Source organism: Ursus arctos, unplaced genomic scaffold, assembly GCF_023065955.2.
Source record: "Ursus arctos isolate Adak ecotype North America unplaced genomic scaffold, UrsArc2.0 scaffold_18, whole genome shotgun sequence".
In the NCBI taxonomy this organism is placed as follows: Eukaryota; Metazoa; Chordata; class Mammalia; order Carnivora; family Ursidae; genus Ursus; species Ursus arctos.
The window spans coordinates 41,504,924-41,528,053 of NW_026622852.1; the positions used below are offsets into that span (position 1 = coordinate 41,504,924).

General features: G+C 50.2%; 1 protein-coding gene across 21 annotated transcripts in view; it reads left to right on the forward strand.

Moving 5' to 3' along the window:
- The window catches only part of ZNF618 (zinc finger protein 618), a 172,302-nt gene that overhangs the window by 80,035 nt on the left and 69,137 nt on the right, over positions 1–23,130 (forward strand). For all 21 annotated transcript variants that reach the window (XM_048222918.2, XM_026513816.4, XM_026513826.4 and 18 more), the window contains exon 2: positions 15,907–15,950. In XM_048222918.2, coding sequence (XP_048078875.1) covers positions 15,907–15,950 — 44 coding nt within the window. The remainder of the gene's footprint in view (positions 1–15,906; positions 15,951–23,130) is intronic.

The window sequence follows — 23,130 nt, forward strand, 5'->3', positions numbered from 1 at the left end:
TGAGGATAAAACAAGATGGCTTACTAAAGGTATCTGACCTCCATTCACATTTCATACTGTGCCATGCGGTTGGACGGCTCGTCTCTGAACATTCTCACTTGGGGGCTCCACTTCCCGATCATGGCAAGTCCCTGCACTTGTCAGGACTTCAGTTGCTCCAGTTGTAAAGTAGATGACTAATTCCTAGTTAATTGAGGGTGTTGGAGGAGTTCAAACGTATTTAACGAGCCTCTTGGAGTTGCTGACCCATAATAGCATCTCTATACTCAGTCGCAGTCGCGTAGTTGTTGTGGGTGCAGCTGTGTGCAGTAGAAAAACCTCACTGTCAGGGGCTCCTCTATGAAAAGGGCGGTCAGCTGAAGATTACCTTCCCCCAGAGTTTGGTAGAGAACATCTTAGCACTTGAACGAACTCTGCAGGCCATCTCGGGCAGCTCCCAGGGGGAGCTGGAATGCCCGCAGTGCTGAACTTTGCCGTGGATGGGTGTATAGGTGGGTTCAGCCACCAAGTCTACTCAAGTGCCCTCCTCGTCGACCACAGACTGTAAAAGGATGTCTTTGCAGAGTCACACGTCTTCATTTTGGAGAAGGGTGGCATCCCAGGAAATCACCTTTTCCTGGTACCTTGCTTTGTAGACGTGCAGCCCCCGTTAAAGTACAATGAGTTTTTCCTCAAAAGCAGTGATGATAGAAAGCTAAGCAGGAAGGAGGAAGAATTTCTGAGCCATTCAGAGCAAGTGCTTTGGGAGTTGGCTTATACAAAGTTACACAGAGAGTTTTGATTCTGTGCTTGTCATTTCACCATAATGCCCGAGTATTTTTCATGTAGCTCTCCACTGTTCGCGAACATCCATTCTGATTGCCTCATAAGTAGAGACTTTTTTACGTTGTGCGTATAGGTTGTTCCCCAGTTTTTATTATAAATAATGCAGTGGACATCTTTGTGCATGAATCTCTTTCCTTCTTTTGTACAATATTCATAGAATTTGTTCACCAAAGTGGATTACTAGGTCAAAGGAGATGAGAGTTGGCAACACAGTTGTGACAGTGGCAAGTCACAATTAGACAGAGAGAGCAGTGGATGTGACAGCTGAGGGCACACAGCTGCTTTGGAGATTCTTGTAGAAAAACGCTATTTGGGAAACTTGACATGACACAGTGCTGCCTTCTGTCTTCGCTGAGCCTGGTAGCTGCTGACTTGTTTTATTGGCCCGAAGACTTTGGGCCAGGTCATGAGCTGAAAACTGGAATATTAATCTTTCTGTGCCTCAGCAAAAATACATATTCAGCCCCATGATTGCAGAGCCCCACACTGGACCCAGCGAGGGAGCACTAAGGCTGGCACTCATGAAAGGGCCTTGTACATTGTATTCAGACATACATGGACTTGGACATGTTACGTCCACTCTGGGCCTTTGTTTTCCCTTTGTACGTCAGGCCTTCTGGCTCAAAACATCGTGCACTGATGAGAAAGTACTGTAGTTTGTGCACTGAAGGTGTTCTCCAAGAGGTCAGTTAGGAGGGGAGAATCTGGCCTGATTTTGAATAAAGTGTTGGTGGTTATCTGGTACAAGGAGGGCCGTGCTTTGGGTAGACTTCTGAGAATTGTATGATATCTTTAAATGTCTCTTCTTAACTGATAAGTCATTTGACATTCTGTAATTTGCCCGTTTTAATGAAATATGGGCATTTTCCATATTCTGCTGCTTTTGGCTGTGAGGTTTGCTAACTGCTGGTGTTCTGGTGGGTTGACTTCTTGAATTGAGTTTTACGGTGATGGAGAAATGACCATGACAATGAAGCCATTCCTCACAGAGCACTTTGTGCCAGGCACTGTTCTAAGTGCCTTCACAATTATTAACTCTTTTTATCACTTAATGATTTCATTAAATCAATTCATTTCAGGAAAGAGAAGCAAGACAGGGAATCTTGGAAAGGGAGACGAGAGCCAGGAGGGGGAAGAAACTAGCTGTTTGTCTTGGAAGAAGTCATGGGTTTGAATCTCAGCCCTGCCAGCAACTACTGACTTTGGGCAAAGTCCTTTCACCTCTGCTGCCTCTGCTGCCTCTGCTCTGAAATGGAAATCATGACTCCAACTTTGTAAAGAATTAAATGAAGTAATGGGTGTAAAAGTCCTGCCGATCACTGAACAGATGTGGGGCACTAATAGACTGTGTTATTCCTGCCTCACCCCAGAAGCAGGCTTCTGGGAACCTGAGCCATTTTCCCCGTTAAGGATGCCGTGTTGATGTGCTCTCCGTGCTGGGCCATGTGTCGGGCACTGGGGAACCCAGAGGCACAGCCTCTACCCAAAGAAGATGTATGCTCCCACTTGGAAGACAGGCCATAAAAAGATGACTGACTGTACCAGCCAGTTGATCAATACGATTTGAATGGCCCAGGCAGTAAGTGCTTTAAGAAAACAGGAGAGGGAGATTGGTCCTGTGGCTGGGGGGAGGTGGGAATGGAGCTGTCAGTGAAGGGAAAAGCTTTATTTGCACAATGTAGTTTGAAACCAAGCCTTTAGCAACAGCCAGGGTGGAGAGGTTCGTAGGGTTGAGTCTGTACCTTGTAGGACAGGAACACTCTTTTCTTTCATGACAAGGTTCAAAAAAGACCACCACGAAGTTTTAGTGTGGATCTGGAGTCTGGAGTAGAGGTCCTGAAGGGGGAAAGTTCTGGAGCCCTAGGAGCATTTCCATCTCAACCCGCTAGCTGGCATCAGACTTTGGTACCACGGAGCCTCCACTCATGACCCCCATAAACATAGTCTTCCCAGTCTGGTCAGGAGATGCTTCTGGAGTATCTCCTCGGTGCTGGGGTCTTCTGACTGATGGGTTGGAAACAAGTAGCCTTCACATTATGAATTTGCTGTCCCTTGTAGATTCTGAGCAAAGGCCGGAAGCAAAAGTATGCCGGAAGGCCATGCAAACATCCCATGTGTTAGGAGACTGGGACTGGGTGGCCAGAAGTCCATTTCTCAGTCTTCCGGGGTCCCTTCAGGTCTGAGCCGTGACTCTGCTGGCTGGGGCAGAAGATGACCCAGTTCAGGGGAAGACGGTCCTGACCGTGAGGAAGTTACAGCGCTTACGGGGAAGCTTAGACTCGGGGACCCCCTGGTGAGCTGCGCAGGACATTGCTACCAAGTGGTCGTGTCCTCCAGGAGCTTCCTGATCTGAGCTGCTCAGCTGCTGGATTGACCTGAGCTCCGTCCCTGTCTTTCCACTGCCGTGCTCTGATTGACGAGGACCTGCATTTCCCTGGTGCTCTTGCCCTCTGGCCTTCAAGTAGCTGAGCCGGAAGGATGCCCAGCAGGGAGACTGCAAGGTGGGAAGAAGGGACCAGCCCAGGGTATTTGTCCCCACTCATTCTTGCCTCTCGCAGTGTTTCGGTATAAGCTGCCTCTGGGATCCACTCCCATTGGGCAGCCCCTGCGGAACGGCCGCAACTTCTGGTAACACCATCTCTTCCCTTTCTCTCTCCAGGCTAGTCCTTGGTTGCCTTCCTTTCCCCTGTTTGATCTCAGCCCGTTCATCACCTGTGTCCTCAAATCCCTATATTAAATCGCTTCCATTTTAAATGCCTGGATTGGCTTCTCTTTTTCCGGTCCAGACCCTGCCAGGGCATCCTGGATCAGGCCCATTAGAGCATTTGGCTGTTCCCACTCTGAATAATACCATGGGAGCTGTTACAAGATCATGGATGCCCTGATGAATTCAGGGTACCAGATTTTTTCCCCCCTGCAAAGAAAACAGAATGGTAGAATAATTTCAAAAGAATTTGGCTGTGTAGATTTCTCAGTAGGCACCCCTTGGAATGTGAGGAATTAAAATCTTTCTTTTCTTCCTGGGCCTCTCATTTTGTAGGGAAATGGGTGAACTCCTTCCTTTCCAACTACGAAAGGGACTATTTTGACTTTTAAAAAATTCATGCAGTCATTCTCCCCCTCCCCCATTTGCCTGGGCTGTTGATCTTGTGATATATTTATAGAGAGTGTGGTTGGCTGACCAGGAGTTATTTTGCAATAGGAATTTGTAAGATTTCTACTTTGAGTGAGTGTTCCAGACTTTTCTTTCTTTAAAAAGAGTAAAGTCTTTCTTGGAGCACTCCTTTGCCCTTCTGTAATTAGTCTTGTTTCACAACCCAAGTAAGTCCAATGTTTTATGCAGGTTCACCCCCCCCCCCTTGTGGATTTCTTTTGTCTCTGGTCTTCTGTTGTCTTTGGTGTCCCTTTACCCTGAATTTTAAAAGGCCACACAGCTCCTCTTTCATATAGGAATGTTTTTGCAAATGGGAATGTGGTGACTGGATAAAGGGTGCTTTGGGGGCCAGGAGACCTGGGTTTCTCTATAAGGGAGGATACTGCAGTAGTTAGGGGGAGCAAGCATGTTACCATCCCCAACTTTACCGTGCTCACTGTGGACATCAATAATCAATCACAGCACTCTCTCTAGCTGAGCTCTCATGTGGCCCGGGAATCCTTTTCAACGCATTGCCTGGGGGGCCACTAATGATTGATTAGACCTGGCACTGAAAATACAACCCGTTGGCCATTCTGGGACTGGATGATTCCCTAGACCGCATTCATCCCCATGGTTCTCTAAATATTGGCAGCAAGTTCCTTTAGGTTTTAAACCAATTGACTGACCTTTGTTAAGCCCCTTCTGTATGCAGCGTAGCTCTGGGTGCTGTGGAGCCACGGAGAAGCCCTAAAAAGTTAGCCGCCCTCATGGAAATGTTGCAGTATGGCTGGGAACAAAGCTGCAGAGGGTGGTATGTTTCTAGGTGCACTCGGGCCTGCCCTTGGTGCTCCAGGAGTTGTCCCTGTGGTCAGGGAAGTCTTTGTGGGGCAGGGCCTGGGATCCAGCCTCTCCGTGCAGGCCACAGTCTGGGCGGTGAGGCAGCGTGGTCAAAGACAGTAGAAACGCAAGAATCAGCAAATTTCAGGACTTAGGAGGGTCCTCAGAACCCACCTGGTCAAAATCCTCCAATTTATAGGTAGGGAAACTGAGGCTCAGGAAAACAGGACTTGCCTGAATTTTAATAAGTGGTAATTATATAGCTAAAGTTCAATAAATGAGAAATCATTTTAATTGTAACTATAGAGCATTTACTATGCACCTGGCATTGTTTTGAGAGCTTTATATAGGTTAACTGATTCAGCCCTACGTAACCTTGTGCAGGGCGTACTATCATTATCCCCCTTTGACAGGTGAAGAAACTAAGTCTCAGAGGGTTCAGTGACCTCCCCAGTGTCACATGGCTCGTAAGTGGTGGGCTTGAACCCCGGCCATCCCGCTCCAGATTCTATGTGGAGAGATACTGTGCTGAGTAAATCCCGCCGGAGGGATCAGACTATGTTTGGGTTTCTTCGTTTTTTAAATGTATTAATTTTACTCACCACCATCAGGGTAATCATGCCGACCTCCTCCAGATCTGTGGCTCACGTAGCCTTGTTAGCGCTCGCTGAGCATGTCACGGACTTTCTACCTTTGTATCCACCCAGCAGTTGTGTTTCATGGGGATTTTTTCCTCCCTTTTACATCGGGGGAAACTGAGGCTGAGAGGTGCTGTTTCCTGAAACATCACCGGGCAGAATTTGAGCCCAGGGTGCCTGACTCCAGATGGCCGAGCTGGAAGGTCTCTGAGAGGTGGTCCGTCCGGCAGCCTCGCTGGGCAGGTGGGCAGACGGGGGGCAGAATCTGCCTGTGCCAGCAGGCAGAGGAAGGGGTCTCCTGGCATGGGAAGGTTGCTGCTTTTCCCTGTCTGGGCTTGCTAGCGTCACTGTGGCCATGGTCACAGGAGGCCCAGGCCCTTTCCTTTGATCTCCTTGAAGAGACTTGAGGAGTAGCCTTTTTCTTTACTGCCTTACTTGAAAATACCTAAGGGGGTGACTTAAAAACCCCATCCCCCCGATTCCAGGTTCCCTAATTTAGAGATCGCAACTTTCTCTATTTATAATAGGGATTTTTTCCCCCCTTGTGAAGCAAAAGAGTTTTTCTTTTTTTTTACCCCCCCCCCCCACTTCCTGCTGATCTGAAGCGAATATTTATCACATATTTAATGAGTAATCTGAGTCTTGGCTTGGTGAGGCTGTACCAGGACATGGTTTATGGCTGATCTGGTTTTAACTCGCTCCAGGCGGTTTTCCCTGGAGTTTTCTGTAAAATCATAAACCTGGAGAGAGAATTTTTGTGGAATCCAGTCACATGACTTGCTCTTTTGTAAATTGAGAGATTAACTGTGTGACTGTAAAGAACCGAGACGCATTTCTTTTTGGAAAAGAAAACAAACAGAGCAGCATTTATGCACGCAGAGGAGCGTGTCCACTCTTAAAGATGGGAAAGTCACTTGCCAAGGTCACTCCGCCGGGTCTTGGAGGCAGCATGGCTTCGGGTTTGAGAACACGACTTGGAATCAGAGCGGCTGGGTTGGAGACCTGGCTGAGCCTCTTTCCAGCCGGTCCTTTCACTCTGCAAGCCTCTGGGACCCGACTTGGACTGCAGGACTGGGGACCGTCCCTGCCACCCAGGGTGATTGAGGAGATTCAGTGAGGCGGTGTACCCAGTGCCTGAGCCCAGGCCTGGCATACAGGAGGAGCTCAGTAGATGCTGGCTGCTCCAGGGCTGCTAGTATTCTCCCTGTTGGAGGCCCTTCAGCAGCCCTTTTGCAGACACAATTCTGACCATGTTTTGCCCTTGCATGAAGCCCTTCATGTGTTGGGTGAGAGGTAGAAGGGAACTTCTCATAGTTTCTCTGGAACTCTGTTAGATTTATTTTAATATAAAAAATTAAAAAGCAAAACCCAAACCAATAACCTTGCTGGACCTGACCCCAGGAACAGCCTCACCCTTTTGGATGCAGCCTTAGACCCCGTTGTGATGCAGTGCAGCTGGGCGAATAGAATTTACGTGCACGGAACACCCAGGACTTCTCATGGGCCGTGTAAATCCACATGTGCGCTGTGGGCTCCGCCGAGCTGGAGGTGAGAACGAGGCTTGGGGTCTGGGCAGCAGGTCCGGCATGGCAGCCTGCGGGAGGCTGCCGCCCTCCTGCCTGAGGTCAGGACGCCGCCGTCCTGCTCAGGGCCCCGAGTCAAGCCCCGGGCATGGAGGTAGCTTCATCTTTCACTTCTGTGTCTCCCAGATGTCCAGGTCTGTGCCTGGAGGAGACCTCGTCCTCTGCGCACAGTCTAAGTCAGACAGGAGTTTCTCAGCAGCTGCCATTATTTGTCTGTTTCTAAACCTGCGATTTATTGAGTGACTGCTGCATGCCAGCTCTGCCCCGGTGCTCCTCACACGCTGTCTTAGGTGATCCTTGGTGCTCCCAGTAGCCCTTTGTTCTAGAGCTTTCTCTCCACTGCTGTCCCCAACCATTGCCATCTCTTCCCTGGAAGGTGATGGCGGCCTCCATGCTGGGCTCCCTGCCTCTGTCCTGGCGCCGGTGGTTGCTTCAAGAGGTGCACAAGCTTTTAGGGCAGCCCTGGGAGCCTTGGCGTGAGGCTCACAGTCCTGTGCCTGGCTTGCAGGTGCTCTGTAATCACCAGCTGTTGATGGTACGACAGAGATGGATGTGACCATGGTGGTGGTGATGACTATATCAGCCTTAAGGTCCTGCTCCAGTCTGGCTGGCTGTCCACCAAAGAGGGAGGGTTCTGCCTGTACCTGGAAATGGCTGTGAAACCGACAGAACCATGCTGGTTCCATCCCTAGGAAACCTGATTTATTTCTTGACACTTGACCTCAGACAGTAAGGGCTTAGGGAGGAGCAGAGGGGCATCGTAACCAAGAGGAATAAAGACCCTGGTCATTTCCCTTGGTTTTCCCTCATAGTTGGAAACTTGGCCAGTTGATGATATGTCTGGGCCTCCCTTGGCCTCCAGGCTCTGGTCTGGGGTCTGATCAGCGCCTGGACCCATCAGTGGGCTGGTCCCTTCCTCCAGAGGTCAAGGCCTTCAGAGAAGGCTGCGGCCCTGCAGGTTTCAGGGACCCAGGCTTCCCTGCTGGGCAAGATGGTACCCTTCTCTTTGCTCCCTGGCACCCAGCTTGTATTAGCTTCATTTGCATCTAGACCGTACATTCCCCTCCTGTTGAGCAGGAGCTCCGTGGGCCCTGTTCCAGCATCCCTCCCTTGGGGAGGCTCTTCCCAACCCTGCAGTCCCACTGGATCCTGTTGTCAAAGATGCTTGTGGAGTCTAGGCCCTCCTCTTGAGAGCATGTATCTCAGTTGGTAATTATAAATTGATAGCGTGGAAATAATTAAGTAATCACTGCCCATCTCCCCCACTGTTCTTGCTGCTATTGTGTTCCCAGTAACAACTCCGGTGTCCAGCACACAGTAGGCACTTGATAGGTAGTGTTTGGGTGAGTGACGAGGAACCGCATCTGAGTCCTCCCCACGGCCTTTCTCAGAATCACACATCTCCTGTGCAAGGTACGAATATCCATTGAAATACCTCCTTCTTTTAACTCTTCTCCAGCAGCCCCCTCTTCAGCTTGGACCCTTGAGCCGTCTGCGGCTTTGAGTAACCACGTCCGGGTGGAAAACAAATACAGAATTAAAAACCAAGCACCGCATGCTAGAATCATATCACCGAAGGTGATCTAAGAAGCAGGGTCTAATTAGGGAATTTATAATATATTTAGTTTCCTGGGAGTGGGATCCTCTTTGTACCGTGTAAAGCTATTGTTTGGCATTGGCAGAGTCGCCCGTAATAGGTGTTTTTCAAGAACACCTGGTGAACAAAAGCAGGGGCGGCCTGTGCTCGAGTTGGGGCCTGATGGTTCAGTAGGCAAAGTTCACCTCCATTGTTTGGGGCCAGGTTTGACTTGTTTCTTCTGGACACCAGGGGCCAAGCGTGTAGAGGAAACGGCCATTGACTTGGGTGAGAAGATGTGTGAGCCCTGGCCAAACCACTGACCTTCTTTTTTTTTTTTTTTTTTTTTTTTTTTTAAAGATTTTATTTATTTATTCGACAGAGATAGAGACAGCCAGCGAGAGAGGGAACACAAGCAGGGGGAGTGGGAGAGGAAGAAGCAGGCTCATAGCAGAAGAGCCTGATGTGGGGCTCGATCCCAGAACGCCGGGATCACGCCCTGAGCCAAAGGCAGGCGCTTAACCGCTGTGCCACCCAGGCGCCCCATGACCTTCTGTGTGACCTTGCGCAGGTCACTTGGCCCCTCTGGGTGGTTGCCTGCGTGGGCCAGCCTCCCTTACCTCTCTCCTTCTCCTCCTCACTCATGACATCCTTGCTGTTGGCAGAGCACAGCAGGCACACTCCTGCCCGCCCCTGGGTCCTTGCACTGGTCATTCCCTTTTCCCCAGACACCGACTCCCTTACCTTCCATTGTTTGCCTAATGCTCTGATTGCCTGACTTAAAATTGCAGCCTGTGGCTCCTCCCTTGCCCCTGCGCTCTCATTGCCCTTCCCCTTCTCTGTTTTCCCCTCACAGAACTGGTGAGATTCTAGCATAGGATATATTTTACTGATTTATTCCACCTAATGCTGCTGTCTCCCCCAACTTGAATATAATCGCTGTGAGGGCAGGGATCTATCCCAACTGCCTCGAACAATGTCTGGTGCATAGAAGGAGCTCATCAGATACTTTTGGGATGAGTGAATGACTTCCCCTGATTTGAGTCTTGTGCCTCAATGGGACAGACAGAAAGTTGGAGTTAAATTTTGGGGATCCATTGGCTGTTGGGAAGGAAAGAGGTATGTAACTGAGGCTCCAGTTGTTTGGGACCCACTGTCCTCCCATCCTCAGTAAATAGTGGGAGACTGAGTGATCCTCTTGGCGGCGGGGGGGGGGGGGGGCGCTCTGGCAGGTGCATCCCACAGGTGCGGTGCCTCCTGCAGGCCTCCAGGTGATTGCCCTTGGCCTCCCTCCCTGCTGACGCTGAGCATCTTCCTACAGGGTCAGTGGTACCTGTTGGTAATACAAAACAGTATTTTTATATTCAAACATAATGTATGTATGACGTACACAGGCATAGTTTGGAGTAATGTGCATTTGATTACTTGTGAATATAACATTCATATGACTTCAGAAAGAATACAGGACCTGAAAGGCATTTGAGCATGCAGGGAACTTATCTCGTGGGTTCACATTCACTCTTCCCTTCCAAGGGTGAAGAGAAGCCAAGAAGCAGGAAATGTTGGGGATTTGGAATTGTCCACCAGTGGGTTTGAGGTTGTCCTTCCAGAGCTGAGCACAGTAGGCTTTCAAGGAATATTTGTTGAATGATCAAAGGAGTGATCGATTACTTAGGATCAGTTGTTAATTTCATCCTGGTTGCCAGTGTAGTTCATTATTCATCTAAGCAACTTCGTTATCCGTGTTTCCCGAGAAATAATAATTAATTATTAATAATAGGGATTCAGCCCTACTTGCTGAATATTTGCTGCATGCCAGGCCCCGTGCTGGGTGCTGGGGTCATGGCCATGTGTGGGATGTGGTCTTCATCCAGGAGGAGCACGTGGTCTGAGGGGACGTAGGTGTTTGGGGAACTGTGGTCCCCATCCCATGGAGTTGGTGAAAAGTGCTGGTGGTGGCGGGTTAGGAGTGTTGGGGGAACAGTGAACGGGGACACATCAAATCTGATGGGGGAGATGGGGGAGTCACTGATGTCCCCCAAGAGGAAGCAATTTCCAGTGGGGGAAGGAGAAGGCAAGATCCTAATTACACCACCATGGAATTGTGCTTCACTAGGTCTGTCCTGGGATTGACTGGCAGAGGCACCATCTTGGAGATGCCCTCTCCAAGATGGTGGCCCTCCTCCATCCTCTCGGAGCTCAGGGGACCATGAGCACCCACATTTGCAGTGACACATCAGCCTCGCCGTGCCTCTGGCTCGGTTCTCTTATCGCAGAAAGGCATTTCATTCTTCGAGATCAGGCAGCCAGGACCCATGGAGCTGTTTTCCTCCATTGTGCAAGCATGACAAATCATTAATTTTTGATTGATTTGCTTAGAATTATGGGCGCCCCAGCATTCTTTCCGCCGCTGAACAGCTGTATAACAAATGAATATATCAGTGTGCACAAAAGATTGGAGATCTAAGAGAAGCAATTACATTGGCCACCCTCCCCCACCCTCACCCCTTCCCGGGCAGTGAAGGGAGGAAATTTTTACCAGAATTCCTCAAGTGGCTTTAAAAAAAAAAAAAAAAAAAAAAGCCTTTTTATAATTGAATTAAATCTTTATCTCTTCATCTTTTGCACAGATTTCCAAACACATACCAGTTCCCCATGTGCTTGGGTTCCATCCATCCAGGAGGAATCTTTAATAATGAAATTTCAACTCGTGAATTAAAACCAAAATGAAAAAAAGAAAAAAAAAGGAGTAAATTCTACCCCTCCTTTTTGCCTTTTTTTTTTTTCTTTCTCTCTTTTTTTTTTTTTTGGTCGCTGCTATTCCTTTAAGATTTTGGAACCGTACCAGTGCACTAAATGTGACCTCCATAACTTTTAAATTAAGAATTTATGCTGGCTTGAAATTTATGAAATATTTCAGCATGAAAGAAAGCCTTTTTCCCTCAGGAAAATTGAGCAATAAATCACAGCACTGTGGATTTACTGCCCTAGAGCCAGCGAGAGATAGGATTTTTTTTTTTTTGCTTCATTCTGAAAAAAAAAAAAAATGTAATCATATAAGACAGCTTAGCTGCTATCCTCCCACTCTCTAGAATTTTTAATTTCAGCTGTTTCTGCTTGGATTTATTTCCAATATTCCTGCTCGGCTTTTCAATTTCCTCAGTTATTAAATTTTAATTCAGTGCATTAGCATTTAAATTAAAAAAGGGTTTATTTTATCGAAATCGTTGGCCAGCCCCCATCCCGTAGCACACGAATTGCCTGTTTCTGCCATTTGCACAAAATGTGAAATGCAGCTAATGTCCTACAACTTACATTTGCACAAATTCAGAAATAAAATTTCTGGGTTTGGAATAATATTTTCTTTCCAAGAAAATCCTTAATAAGAGAATGGAAAAGAACAACTTAACATTCATTTGGGAGGGAAGAGGAGGGTCGAATGAAACCAAAAATAGCTTTGCCCGGGTCCTACGGAGAAACTGGTGTAGAAGGAATGGATGGGGCTGACAAAGGGGGGCAGGTGCCCTTATAGAGAGCGGGGGGGGGGGGGCGCAATGGATGCCTGTTACCCGCCCCCCCCCCCCCCTTGTAAGCCTGAGGAGGAGGGTCTCTCGTGGGCCCACTGTGCCCCGCCCCATGTCACTTGCCCTAGCAGGGTTTGGTTAAGGTTGGGTCAGCTCCACATACAGTCCCAGAGATGGAGGGCAGCAGGAGATGACCTGATTTAACTCTCAGGCCTCCCGTCCCGTTTTTGCCAGTGAGAAGCTCAGGTCCGGGGAAAGGCAGGAGCCTGCCCACGGTGAGACCCACACAGAGCCGGGCAGAGCACACAGGCCGGTGGCAGCCACAATAGAGTGGCAGTGCTTCAGCGGTTAACCCAGAGCTGGCCTGTGCTTATTAGGACGTCAGCTTTACCACTGTATTGGATGTCATTTCGACCAGCCCTTTGGAAGAAGCCTCAGCTTCTTCCGTGGGGTCTGGTGGACACTGATGAGACGCCGACCTGCAGCATGGGATTCAGATCATACCCTGAGACAGGCTGGGGAGACCCCTGGGGCAGTGCAAGGTCAGCCGTGCCTCTCACTCATCTGTTGTGCGATCGGAACTGAGTCCCTGCTGGGTACTTTTACACACGTTACCTCGCTGGTCCCACGAGATCCGTCCGGGGATTGGCATATTGCCATTTTGCACGTGGGAACACCAAGGCCTTGAGAGTGCAGGTGGTTTGCCAAGAATCCTACAGCTAGGAAACGGCAGGACCAGGGCTCCAAACACAAGACCGTCTATCTGATGCTACACTGTGTGCTGTTTAACTTCAGTTCAAATCGGGGATCAGGTCAGGTTACACTGGGTAAGGTGAGTTTGTGGTTTAGGTTGAATCATAGGAAATTGCTGGTATTTGGAAAATGGCTATGTCAGAGGGTCAGCTTAATTCAAGCTGTAGGTAGCTGCAAGGACGCGGACAAAGCTGGCCTGGCATCTCACGGATCTCTACAACTCGGGGTCAGTGCGCTCGGCACTGTGGGCTTCCACGGGGCTGGGGAGGGCCTGTGGGGCTGTCCCTCCGTTACAGTGGGTCTGGGCTCAGCCAGGCCGATGTGCCGTGATCGACGGGAGCTGTGATACGGACACATGCTGTCTCGGACATCTCTCACCTGCGCACGTCATCCGCCTATATGCCCACCCATATCAGCTCCGCGGACCCGCTGGTCACTGGGCGCGTCACACGTGCCCAGCGGGTGCTCCTCCTGCCAGCGGCTCCATTTCTCTTGTTGCTCTGCCCGAGTTTCTGTGCAAGGATTTGTTTGGACAACTGTTTTTTTTTTTTTTTTTTTTAAAGATTTTATTTATTTATGTGACAGAGAGACAGCCAGCGAGAGAGGGAACACAAGCGGGGGTGGGGGGGTGGGAGAGGAAGAAGCAGGCTCCCAGCGGAGGAGCCCGATGTGGGACTCGATCCGGGAACGCCAGGATCACGCCCTGAGCCGAAGGCAGACGCTTTAACAACTGCGCTACCCAGGCGCTCCATGTTTGGACAACTGTTTGAACATTTTTAGCATTTTGTCTTTGTTTTATAAAAACTGGTGGAAAACAAAATTGAGCATTGCCACTGGTGGCAAGAAGCACAAAGATCACAAACAAAATAAAAGGGAAACGTAGGTGGAGATGACCAGGTGTGCCAGAGACAGAGCATCTTTTCTTCTACCCAGCCCCATGTTCACTGTCCACATGTGGTTGACTCTGGGTGAAACTGGGAAGGAAAAGGACAACAACAAAAAACAAAAACGAAAATATGTGCGAAATGCTAGAAATAACGTGCCCTGAGTTGAGTCTGAAAGATGAGAGATCATTTGGGATTTTACAATTTTTTTAAGCTCTCGGGGGCAGAATTTCCACCCCTTCTGCCTCTTACGATATGAAGATTAAAACAACTTCTTCCCATTCACTTTCCACAGAAGTTTTGAGGAATGCAAGATGTCGGAAGGAGGCTGTAATTGATTCTGTTCTTTTGCTCCCAGTGAAATGATATGCAAACCATTTTCCGCTTTCTTGTTTCTGCCACTGAAATAATACACCAGCATCCCATTAATTTTTCCCTCCCAGGCCTCACATTTCTACCTCCTTATTTGTCCTTCATCTTTGCATTTCCCTCATGTGGGCGGTGGGGGCTGTGTGGGTTTACCTCACTTCCCGATTGGCTCTTCTGAATGTTGGTGGGAGAGAAAATATTCCAGAGCTGAGGGAGGTGGGCACTGAAGTGACCCAGACCTGGGCTTGTAGCTGTGGGATGTTGGATGAATGACTTAACATTCTTTGACTCTCCTTGCCTCACTTGTAAAACGGGGATCTTGTGTATGTGTGTTGGGGGACCCATCAGGGGGAGGGTCGAATAGGAAGTGTTAAATGTGCATACACTGGCACCCCACGGGAGGTTAGCTGGGGGAGAGAGTCTGGATACCCCTGGGAGCCAGCTTGGAGGGCTGGGTATAGGGCAAGAGGGAGCAGTGGGGACTGTGGAGAAGCAGGAATGGCAGCTGTAGCTGACTGTGGTCATGTGGGACTGAGTGCTGCTTTCACATGCTGAAATCTGGCCTTCTTTGGGTGAAATCCTCTTATTTTTCTATATTGACTGTTTGAAGTCCGCCATCTGGTTTGGCCAGTTTGCAACTTCTCGTAAACATACGGTCAAAAGGTAGCTGCTGTCGTTTGAATTTTAGGTCCGCAACCCTGAATTCAAAAAACTTGAAAACAAAACGATTTCTTGTAACTGGTGAGGTGGCAGGACTTGACCTGAAGGGAGAAGAGAGTAGTTCTGTCTTCGTTGATCCTCCATAGGGCTGACTGCATGAGTTTCACTGTGGAAATATCACTGTGCTTGAATCTGGGGGAGGGGGATAGGTGGGGGGCTCTCCAGACCCTGCCAGGGTTGTTTCAAAATACGGAACACATGCGCTACATGACCTTTCTAAACTTGGAAAGATTCTCAGTTTGGAAACACGTGTGTGCCAGAGTTTGGAACCTGCATTATTCTAACTGTGATTACTGTTGTTATAAATGCTTTGACAACGCCAGGGAATGCATCTACGAGCCGCATTCTTTCCATGTCTACAGCCTACTTCAGCCGCTGCAGCGGAGGTCCCCCCAGCACTGGCCTGGGGGGGGGGGGTCAGGAACTCCAGGTGTTTGTCATTCAGTCCTCCGAGACTTCAGGCAGCTCCCTCCTGGCCCCGGGCCTCAGTCTCTCCATCTGAACCAGAATTTTATGATTTCTGAAATTTTCATTTGGTCAGCCTTATCTCCCCATCCCCCCTCCCCAACCCCGAATAAAAGCGATTAAGAACCGGCACTCTCTTGTCTCTCCCTGCTAGTAGGGTTGGGGGACAGAATATTTTAACATAATAGGATATTCTCCCTCCGGTTGGTAGGAATAAATCTGCGGCTACTGTTTTATTGGAAATCCCAGATGAAAATAAAAATGGTGCAATTCAATCTCAGATTTAGCTGGTTACTTACTTTTCACTGAGTCCCCAGGGCCCTGTGGTTGCTGGGTTTGTGTTGGCAATGGGTGCTCAGCTGGATTTAAAGGGCCAAGCAAATTCCGGGGGTGGGGGGTGAGGGGGTGGGGGTGTCCCGACTCCCTCTTACCACTAGGGGCAGATTTTCCCAGCCTGCAAGAATGGAGCAGGGGCTTGTGCTGGTTCTCCCCTCTGTCTGAAGGCGGGTGTTGAGGGGGAGCTTGGTGGGGTGACAGTAGGTGGGATCCGGGTTTCCCTCCTTGGCTGATGGAGGTGTTTTGGGTTTCTTTTGCAGGCTGACGGAGCCAGTGCAGCTGGAAGGAAAAGCACCGCGAGCAGGTACACTCCCTTCCCTTGCTCCCAGTCGGACCCCTCCCTCTCCCCATTTCACCACCAACAGCCACCTGTCTCTGGTCCTCCCTTTCCCCTGAGAGGGGATGGGTGGGCCAGGCCAGCTTCCTTGGCTGAGAAGTATGGATACTCCGCGGAGGTTGTGCGGTTATGGGCAGCACCTCCCAGCCCTCCCGGTACCCTCTCTGAGCAGCCATGAACGCACCAGAGATGACGAGATCCTGAACAGGCCTTTGGGCCCTCAGGTCGGGAGTAAATTAGAGGTGAAGTGCGAGAGCGGGCAGGAGGGCCGGGCTTGAATCCCATCTCGGCTGCTGTGTTGTGAACTCCATAGCAGCCTGACTCGTCCTGGTCTGGAACTCATTGGCCCAGCTTGCGTCCAGTGCTCATCTCCCTGAACCAGTCGCCTCTCAGGTAGAAGGGGGAGTCACCCCTCACCACCCAGGGGAAGGAATACTCTGCTTCGCCGGACCAGGGCTGTGTCCTCACCCTGGGAGCTGGCCGGAGATGGGGGTTGGCCCCTAAAGGAAAGCTGGGCTGTCATTACTGAAGAAGGTAGGAAGAGACTCTGGATAGGCCCCTGCAGTGGACGTCTGCCACCAGAGGCACAGGCAGGCACTTGGTAAATGTGAGTGCCGCTCCTGCCATTGCCTCAGGGAGGCCAGAGCTGGAACAGCCAAATGACCTTTACTGGGGGCATTGGAGGCAGGAGGAAGGCAAGGGACAGACCAGAGATGGTACTCCAGGCCACACACACACACACACACACAAAAACACACACACACACACACACACACACACGTGTGCGCGAAATCAGGACCTGGCTCGAGGATTACCTACTGGGGGTGGGGTCCGAGCAGGAATGCCGGGCACAGGAATTTGCCCTGTAGCCCATGAACACTAGTTCTTTAGAATGTTGGGAGATTTTTGTGGGGAAAAAAGAAGTTTGCGGCCAAGCAAGTTTTTGAAGGACAGTAGGTTAAACAAAGTCAGACAAATTTATTTGCTGAGGGGCTTCTTAGTCTTTTGTGGGCGAGTGTGTGTGCTCGAGGACGTCCGAGATGAGAATGCCCTGTTTCTCAAACTTGCTTAACCATGGAACCCTTTCATCGAAGTTTGGGTGTGGAGCGAGTGTCCCTTGGAACATGCTTTGGGAAACCATGGGGGAGCCATTGCTATTTGAGAAAGAGTAACATGTTTGTGTGTTTTGGGAAGATCACCTGGGGAACCCTCCGCAGGGTGGATTGGAGGTGGACAGAGTGGAGGCGGAGATGCCAGCCTGGAGGTCATTGTGACCCACCCCATCCAGCACAGCCTGGCTCCCCCCCCCCCACCTCCTCATGTGTCAGTCTCCCTCTTGCTCAGTCTCTCTTAGCTGCCCTGACCTTCTCTCTGTGTATCTAACACTCTAAACCAGGGGTTGAGCAGCTTTACCTGTAAAGGGCCAGATAGGATCTGTTTTGCGCTTTGAAGGCCATAGGTCTCTGTGGCGACCTCTCTGCTCTGCCAGTGCATGTGAAAGCACCGTCGATAAGACATAAATACACAGTCCAGGGTTTGCCAGCCCCTTGCCTCAACTGGCTGTTGCCGAGAGCCTTTGCAGCTGCTGTTCCTTTTGTCTGGAATGTTCTTTCTCTGATCTTCCTTCACGTCTTGACCCCATCCTGCCCTCAGAGAAACCTTCCCTGCACTTCTCCTTGAAGGGCCTGTGCTCCTCCTAGGCTCTTCACGCTTTCTTTATTCCACGTGTTTGTGTAATTTTCTCTGCCTCTCCCCTTAGGGTGGCAGATCCATGGGCAGAAACCTCTAGCGGGTCCTCAGTGTTAATGGGACGGATACCCTGAATGGGATAGAAGGAGAAGTGGGGATGATGTAGGAGCCAGGAGTGTGGGCTGGAATAGAGGAGTGGGCCGCCAGGCTTGGGCCAGTGAATGCTGGCAGGGATGCGTGGGGCCAGCGGCTGCCCAGTGCCTTGTGTCTGTCGCCCAGGCCCCTGGTCGTGGGGTTTTGTGTTAAGAGCAGTACGTGAGGCTGTGGTCTGTGGGGGCTGTGAGAGTCCCTAGACTGGGGGTGCCTGGAAGTGCTCCCTGGATTGGAATGTCAGGACTGGAAGGGCCGTTGGGGTTCATCTAGTCCCACCCTCTCATTGGATACATGGGGAGGGACGGCCCTGCTCAGGGTCATGTGGTGAATAAGGGGCTGTGTCAGGCCTTGAACCTGCCAAAACAGGGTGCTTTCTCTATTCACCAGTGCTGTGTTTGAGTGAGGGTCTGGCCAGCCTCTCCCACTGTCCTCCGTGTTCATTGAGCACCTGCTGCCATGGATTCGGGACTAACGTGGTCATCCAGCAGACACTCGAGTGTCTACAGAAGTGGACAGAGACAGACCTCCCTCTGTTTCTCATGCCTTTCATGCAGGGGGTGGTCCTTGCCCTTACTTTCTATTGCGTGAATTTCCCCCACACCAGGTCAGAAGATAGCAGGCAGATTCCTCCATGGTGGTAGTGGCTGCCTGGAGTTCTGAACTGAGTCTTACCAGCCACAGGCTGCAGTCAGAGTGAGAACAGTGCAGGGATAGATTAGCGATGCCTGCCCTGGTCAGAGGAGGGGAGGATGGTCTCTGTGTCATCTCTTTGCCCTGCCCGACTCGCCTAGGTTTGCACACACTCAGTGATGGAGCCCCTGTGTTACCACCACGGTGCCAGAATATGCACCAGGAAGGGCCAGCCCAAGTCTTAGGGTTGTGTCTGACTTGAGACGTAAAGAAGAAATTTCTAGTAATAATGACTACCATTCAGTCAGCACTTCTGTGTCAGGCTCTGAGCTAAGTGATTTAGTTTACTGTTATCTTTATAACAGCCCTATGAAGGGAGGTACTCATTCCCACTTTACAGGTGGGGAAGCTGAGGCACAGAGATGTGTACGGGCCTCAGGCTGCCCAGTTGAAAGTGAGTGATAGAGCCAGGATGCCTACCCAGGTCTGACTTCTTTGATGTGTATGCTTAACCGCTGTGCCCTCCCCCTTCTCGGGATGAAGTTTTCAGTTAACAGATGTTAGAGGAGTCTGTGAGGGGCCGGAGATTGAGCCATCGGCTAGGGGCTCGTCAAGAAGGCAGGGACCTCGAAGAAGCTCAACAACTGAGTTTATATTGATTCTGTAATTAAAGCTAATAGAGCGTCTTTGAGAAACCAAACACAGTATTATTGTATCGTGACCCAGCGTTCAGTCTGAGAAGTGAATTAACGCATTACATGTCAAGAGAACACTAAGGTGGGGGCCTAAGCTGAGGCCACTTGTGAATTTGACCCTGGCCTTGGCCCTGTGGCGTTTAGACATGTTGGGACTTTGTAGAGCGTTAGATGCATTTAGTCCCTGTTCCAGATGGAGAAACACAGGCGCGGGGCTCTCTGAGGTCAGCGTGAGGCTCTGCGACCCTGGCCGGGAATGACCTTGAAGGACCCCCCCCCCCCCCCCGTCCCCCACGGGCCTCTGACGCAGGCCTCCACTCCACTTGGTTGTTACGCTGGGGTCTGCTTTCTTCCCAGCGCTTGTCTTTTGGCCCAGAACACCTAATTTTGTTACTTCTCCAGAGGGCCTCTGGCTGAGCCCCAAAACCAACACACGGACTGCTAAGGAATTGGTGTTAAATTGAGGGGGACAAGGAGAGGTGGTGTTTCTGATCCTAAGAAACAACCGAATGTGGTTTGGTTTCCTTCTCTGTAACCCAGCCTGGGTCGATTTTACAGGACCAGTGATCCCAGCACTTGAGGTTAATGCTGACTTGGTGTGCAGGTTACAAATCACAGAGCACAACGGCAGCCAAGCCTCACTTATGCTGAGAGGCGCGGGGGCTGTGGGGCCTTAACTCGGGAACATTCTAAAGGAAGTGCAGTTTTTATAATTAAGTAAATGTAGCTACAGGCTTGTGGTAATGAAGAATTCTGCCTTTTTTTGTCAGTTGAAGGTTTTCAGAGCTGTTAGGGCTCTATAGATAATCTGGAGTAACTGACTCATTTTGGAGATAAGGCAACCAGGGATAGAAGAGGTTAAGGGACTCATTTGTTTGCTGTGTGGACCAGTCGCCTAACAAGCCATCAGGGTGTTGTAGACAGATTTGGGGTGGGTTGGGGGAGTGATAAGACCAAATCTCATTCCACAAGTACCTAGCGCCTACTGAGTGCCAGGATCTGACTTGGGTGCTGGAAATACAGCAGTGAACAAAACCGAAATCTCATGGAGCTCATATTCTAGTAAGCGTGGAAGAGGTGTAATCAATACGTAAAATGCATGGTGTGTCATAAGATAAACAGTGCTGCGAGGTTGTAGGGGGAAGCAGGGTGGGGGATTGGGAGATCCAGAAGGCGTAGTGCATCACCAGAAGGAGACATTTGAACATGGATCTGAAGGAAATGAGGGGCTGAGCCAAGCAGTCATTTGGGAGAAACACATCCAGGCAGAGAGAACAATAGGTGCAAAGGCCCTGGGGCAGGAATGTGTACATTGTGTTGGAGTTACAGCAAGGAGGCTGATGTGACCGATAGGGCTCTGGGGGCTAGCGTCAAGACCTTGACTTTTACCCTACATGAGATACAGGGAGCTGCTGGGGATTTTGAGCAGAGAGGACTGGCATGATATGATTTGGTTTCAAAAGGATCATACCGGCTGCCAGGAGGTGAATAAACTGCAAGGGGCAAGATTAAAGAGATGTTGCCAAGGGTTCAGGACAAGCAGGACCTCAGAAAGTTGGCTTGGAAGTGAATTTCCGAAAGGCCATTAACTTTTCAGGTCCGAGGAATTCGGTTCAGCAAAGCGTTTTGTGAGTTCTCCATCTAAAAATGCAAGCTTCTCCGTGGCTGGTCTGCAAGATTTCTACCTTGCCTCCTCTCTAGCCCCACTAAGGGCCAGGCAGCTTATTAGCACAGTGTTGAGGAGCCCAGACTGCCTGGGTTCAGATCCTGGGGCTATCCACTGCCTGGTTGTGTGATCTTGGGCTACTTATCTGACCTCAGTGTCCTCATCTGTAAAATGGGAATATTAGGCCTTTCCTCATAGTGTTGTCAGTGAGGATAAAGTGTAATAATAATGGTAATAGTGCATACCCTTAGCACAGTGTCTGGCCCATAGTAGGTGTTCAATAAACGTTTATCTTTTTATCACCACCATGCTGGATTCCCTTCCTAGGAGGAGATAGCAGTGTGATGGCGATTGATTTCTTTTTGAGTCTGGACACTGGAGAGAGGACTGGAGTCAGGGACGAGGGTGGGGGTGGAAAGCCTACCCCGATCCAGTTACTGTGTCATGTAGGATCATGCACAGATCTCCCTTGGTCCCCCCAGTGGCCCTCTGAGGTTGTGATGCTACCCCCCCTCCCCAGAGGAAATTGAGGAATGGGCTTGTCCAAGGTCACATGCAGAGTAAAATAGCTTTGGGCCTAGCCAAGTCTTGTCCTTCAAGCCAAGATTTTTCACGGGTGGGTTCTTACTTAATCTGATCACCATGTGTGCAGCTGCATAATTATTTTTTAAAGAATATCTTGTTGTTTAGCATTTTGGTTTTCAGCAGTAAAATAAAAGTAGCCCTAAACAAATTAATTTCATTGTTAGGAAAGCTTGCAGTAGCAGTAGGCTCGATGGTGGTCAGTGACCAGTACGGTATTAGCAGAATGAATTATTTAAGAATTCTGGGTATATTCTAGCCAGGGCGCATCTTTATCTTGACTCTAGGTTTATGTTGCTGTTATGGGAGCTCAGATTTGATTTCCGGAAACATAGAGTCTCAGCTTACTGAACTTTGGACAAAGTTGGGCCACAAAAATCATAAATCGCAGGCTGACTCTGGGTCATATACTCATTCCCTGGGGGGCCAGTGCTTTTTTGGTGGGCTGAGTTTCCTCTCTGCTCAATTACTGTTAAATCTAGACTCTGCAGATATGGCGGATTCTTGAAAATTCAGGCACATTCTTCGGTTTGCCCTCCGGAGGCAGCCACAGAAATGCAAACTAATGCACATCAAAACTGGTGAATCATGCTTGCCAAATGGCGCTGTGGCTCTCAAGCTTGGCTTGGTCCACCCGAGGGAGGTGACCGGGGCCCCTAGGGAACCTTTGCTCAGTGCGTGCACCCAGCAGCTGTCTCTCCCCTGTGCTCCCTGAGCCCACTGAGAACGTTGTTGTGCCCCTTGTTCTTCACCATTCAAGGCACTTGGAAGTCTTGCCTTGTTCTGAAGAAGCACAGTCTTGAGAATGGTAACAGGATGAACCAACCTGGCTGCTTGTGGAGGCCCTTGACGCCAAAGGCCCTTCCTCCAGGAGGATAAGTCAGGAAACTTCCACAGCCTCATCCTCTGTCCAGCTCTGCTAATGGAAGAGAAAGATCCTCACCCTTAGCTTACGCTTCCTCCGGCTTTCCATGCAGAGTGTGGTGCTTCCCCGCGTCAGTAGGCTCCAGACCCAGCTTCCTGATCGCTCCCACCTGCCCATCCTGCGGGGACTTGGCTGCAGCTTGTGTCCTCGTCCCCCTCCTCATCGCTGCTGCACTGGGGGTGGGGGTGGGGGGGTGGCCATGCCCCTCTGTGTTCATTTAGGAGTACTCCGTCCATGGCCTGAGAGCTGATGTTTTTCATAGTTTGACCAGACTTTCCACATTTTTGTCTGGCAAGTGGTTGGGAAGGACGGAAGAAAAGAACTGAACACTGACGGAGCCCCACTCTGTGCTCCATGGAGCCGGGCTGTCTGCCTTATGCACATCTCAGCCCTCAGATCTCCTAAACGTCCCTTAGTGGTGCGTGGTCACTCCCCTGGCTCACGTGCGTGGAGAGGGGGGTGTGGGTAGGTGAGGAAACTTGGAACAGCCGGGCATCTAGTTGCTCACCACCAGACACTCAGGAAGGACCTGGACTGTGTCAGGGACACGTTGGCAGGCCGGCAGTGTGGGCAGGATGTTGGGAGCGGAGTGGGTCCTCTTGGGGAGCTTCTTTACCTTTCATTGCCAGGAGACAGTGGCTAGAGGTGCTGGGTGTCAGAGAGGGGCGTGGGGGGATAGTAGCGAAGTCACAGCCTCAGTAGGAAATCATGTTGGTGGCAGAGGGAGAGTCTTTCTTCTCTGCCATCACATCAGCTAGCGTGAGGACCAGCTTTGGGACCGCCTCAGTCTCCCCTGGTTGACTTGGC